The 4,226-nt window shown below is 52.1% G+C and overlaps 1 protein-coding gene across 1 annotated transcript in view; it reads right to left on the reverse strand.

Moving 5' to 3' along the window:
• Positions 1–643: 643 nt before the first annotated feature.
• Positions 644–4,226, reverse strand: part of LOC108796455 (solute carrier family 22 member 7-like) — a 15,116-nt gene continuing 11,533 nt past the window's right edge. Inside the window, exons 7-10 of the mRNA XM_018567936.1 lie at positions 3,953–4,167; positions 1,919–2,021; positions 1,314–1,520; positions 644–842 (exon numbers count right to left, since the gene is read on the reverse strand). Coding sequence (XP_018423438.1) covers positions 644–842; positions 1,314–1,520; positions 1,919–2,021; positions 3,953–4,167 — 724 coding nt within the window. The remainder of the gene's footprint in view (positions 843–1,313; positions 1,521–1,918; positions 2,022–3,952; positions 4,168–4,226) is intronic.

Below are 4,226 nucleotides of genomic sequence, written 5' to 3' on the forward strand. Positions count from 1 at the left end.
TATCCATCTGGAGATCAAAATTATTACATAAAGTTTAATCGTTATATATGGCCAACAAACAAACAAATTAATGAATGAATGTTGTATAATATTTATTATTGTTTGATTTTACTCGATCTGCTATCATTATTCCAACAAATATCTTCTTACAATGTAAGGAAACAAACTCACCCAAAGCTGCACATCAGAGGCCTCACTGCCTCAATCCATTTCTGCAAACCACATGGGAAACATCTGTGTAGAGCAAACCAGTCCATACCGCCTACCTCCCATAATGCAACACTTAGTGTCTGAGTGACCAATCACCAGGGTTGAGCACCAACATGTGAGGGTGTGGTCACACCTCGCTATATGAATATATCTACCTTACAAAAGTCGGCCTCTGGGGCGGAGCTGGTGGCCTCTGTATGTAAGATTTCCTTTAATGTTCTATATAACCAATAAGAATGCTGGGACTCCGCCACCTCTGAAGTGGATGGCACCATTGCCCAGTGTACAGGTGGGAGTGATGGTATGTATTGGGAGTGATGGTATCTATTGAGAGGGTGGAGGGTCTTCTGGAAGGACCCAAAACTTTGAAGAACTTCTAATGACAAACTTCATCTTTGTAACATTGAACACAATAACCGTGACAATGTTCCCGTCATGTCCGCAGTGCCGACTCCTCACCCTGAACAGCTGTGTCAGATGAAAGGTGTTCAGTGGACTCAGAGCTGGAGAGAGGTGACAGGTCCTCATTGTCTGTTATAGGTGGACCCCCGGCATGGACACCTTCCATGTTCTCCAATACCACGGTCCTGTGCGGCTGCAGGCCATTGACATGGATGGTGGGATTCCCGAATCTGCCGAATGATAATAAAATAGGAGTCATGTGATACCCCAAAAAACAGCCAAATTCAAACCGGCCTAAAGGGTCTAGTATGAATTTTGAGGGGGAACCCTCCCTTTTTTTTCTCTTGGATTGTCTAACACCTTTCAATTCGTTTCCGAAAATTTGGATGCATCTGAAGTTCCAGTACTGCAAAATTCGTATCCGTTTGAATTCATTATTTTTTCCATTTGGAAATTTGGATGCATCCGAATTTCCAAATATGTCGATATTCGTCCGAATTTCAATTTGGAATAGAATGAACCTTACATGTCTAGGAGGCACTCCAGAGCTACAAAATTGGAGCACTGCTACCGTATCTCTATGGTAGAATCATGACTTTTACCTAGAAGACTGCAAGCACGTCCTTCAGCTCAGCACATGAGGATGCCGGCGCCTATGAGCATCTTATCTTAAAGTGACAGGACACAGCGCTCTTGGTTACCTGTCCAGCTCCACGTCCTGGATGGTCTCCGGTAACTGGAGGTGACAGGTCTCTGTTAGGAGGAAAGCCGCCACGCCAGACACCAGAGACATACTGCTGAACACCACGGGGGGCAGGAAGGGCCAGACATCTTCTAGGAGGATGACCAGAGGGGCCAACGAACTGCCCAGGCGGGTCATGAAGGAGCAGAAGCCGAGGCCGGTCTGCCTGCGGAGATTGAGGAGAGGTGGTTGTTTTATCACACATTACACAGACATGGATCACTGTTGTCACCATCATCATACCTCCCAACTGTCCCTTATGTGGACCCAAATCCCTCTGTCACTATTTCCTTCCCAGTTGTCCCTCCTTTTGGTCTGATGTACAGATATCTATGAAAAGGTTCCATTTACCTACCAAAAGCCAATAAAAAGGAAAAGTAGCGGCCAGGAAAGACGATTCTGGCTTACCCGATCATTTGGAAGGTGTCCGTCTTTCTCGTCTCTCAATGTCGGGAGGTATATACAGATATTTATTGGAGAAATCACTGAAAGATGGCAGAGAACACTCCGCTCAGCCCCCACTGATCTCCCTAATATTGTCACAGCGAGGTGTCAGTGGGTTACCTGATGACGGTGGGGTACAGCTCAGCGGTGAAGAGGAATGCGGTGGTAAATGAAGCTTCCGAGAAGCCTTTCCCCAGAATGGCCACCAGGGAGCGCCAGTCACCTGATCCAGAGAACAGAACAAGGAATTAGGGTACCTACTGGGCCTGCTGTTATAATGGGGTGACATGGCCGGGGGGAGCACAGAGGTATAATGGGGTGACATGGCCGGGGGGAGCACAGAGGTATAATGGGGTGACATGGCAGGGTGGAGCACAGATGTATAATGGGGTTACTTGGCAGGGTGGAGTACGCACTTATAATGGGGTGACATGGCAGGGGGGAGCACACAGTTATAATGGGGTGACATGGCCGGGGGGAGCACAGAGGTATAATGGGTTGACATAACAGGGTGGAGCACAGAGGTATAATGGGGTGACATGGAAGGGGGGAGCACACGGTTATAATGGGGTGACATGGCCGGGGGGAGCACAGAGGTATAAGGGGGGGACAGGGGAGGGGGAATATTGACTGGGGGTGACATGGAAGGGGGGAGCACACGGTTATAATGGGGTGACATGGCCGGGGGGAGCACAGAGGTATAAGGGGGGGACAGGGGAGGGGGAATATTGACTGGGGGTGACATGGAAGGGGGGAGCACACGGTTATAATGGGGTGACATGGCCGGGGGGAGCACAGAGGTATAAGGGGGGGACAGGGGAGGGGGAATATTGACTGGGGGTGACATGGAAGGGGGGAGCACACGGTTATAATGGGGTGACATGGCCGGGGGGAGCACAGAGGTATAAGGGGGGGACAGGGGAGGGGGAATATTGACTGGGGGTGACATGGAAGGGGGGAGCACACGGTTATAATGGGGTGACATGGCCGGGGGGAGCACAGAGGTATAAGGGGGGGACAGGGGAGGGGGAATATTGACTGGGGGTGACATGGAAGGGGGGAGCACACGGTTATAATGGGGTGACATGGCCGGGGGGAGCACAGAGGTATAAGGGGGGGACAGGGGAGGGGGAATATTGACTGGGGGTGACATGGAAGGGGGGAGCACACGGTTATAATGGGGTGACATGGCCGGGGGGAGCACAGAGGTATAAGGGGGGGACAGGGGAGGGGGAATATTGACTGGGGGTGACATGGAAGGGGGGAGCACACGGTTATAATGGGGTGACATGGCCGGGGGGAGCACAGAGGTATAAGGGGGGGACAGGGGAGGGGGAATATTGACTGGGGGTGACATGGAAGGGGGGAGCACACGGTTATAATGGGGTGACATGGCCGGGGGGAGCACAGAGGTATAAGGGGGGGACAGGGGAGGGGGAATATTGACTGGGGGTGACATGGAAGGGGGGAGCACACGGTTATAATGGGGTGACATGGCCGGGGGGAGCACAGAGGTATAAGGGGGGGACAGGGGAGGGGGAATATTGACTGGGGGTGACATGGAAGGGGGGAGCACACGGTTATAATGGGGTGACATGGCCGGGGGGAGCACAGAGGTATAAGGGGGGGACAGGGGAGGGGGAATATTGACTGGGGGTGACATGGAAGGGGGGAGCACACGGTTATAATGGGGTGACATGGCCGGGGGGAGCACAGAGGTATAAGGGGGGGACAGGGGAGGGGGAATATTGACTGGGGGTGACATGGAAGGGGGGAGCACACGGTTATAATGGGGTGACATGGCCGGGGGGAGCACAGAGGTATAATGGGGTGACATGGAAGGGTGGAGCACACAGTTATAATGGGGTGGCATGGAAGGGTGGAGCACACAGTTATAATGGGGTGACATGGAAGGGGGGAGCACAGACTTATAATGGGGTGACATGGAAGGGGGGAGCACAGAGGTATAATGGGGTGACATGGAAGGGGGGAGCACACGGTTATAATGGGGTGACATGGCAGGGGGGAGCACAGAGGTATAATGGGGGGACATGGAAGGGTACAGCAGGTAAATATAATGTGGTTACCTGTAGGAGCACAGAGGTATAATGGGGTGACATGGAAGGGTACAGCAGGTAAATATAATGTGGTTACCTGTGGGGATCAGGCAGGTGAGGGCGATACACACGGCGGTGACAATCAGCGACCCTCCTTGGCACATTTTACGGCCAATCCGATCCAGCAGAAGATAAACCCCAATTTTGGCCGGGAGCTCAATGAGCCCAAATATGAAGTGTGTGAGGAACGGGCTCAGGCTGAATCCTGTGACATGGAAACTGATCCCGTAATAGCTGAACGCCACACCGAACCTGTCGAGATAAAACACACCCCAGAATACTGATTGGGGGGGACACTGACTGGTGTGAGC

The sequence above is a fragment of the Nanorana parkeri genome, unplaced genomic scaffold, assembly GCF_000935625.1.
Source record: "Nanorana parkeri isolate BGI_ZX_2015 unplaced genomic scaffold, ASM93562v1 scaffold1119, whole genome shotgun sequence".
Taxonomy (NCBI): Eukaryota; Metazoa; Chordata; class Amphibia; order Anura; family Dicroglossidae; genus Nanorana; species Nanorana parkeri.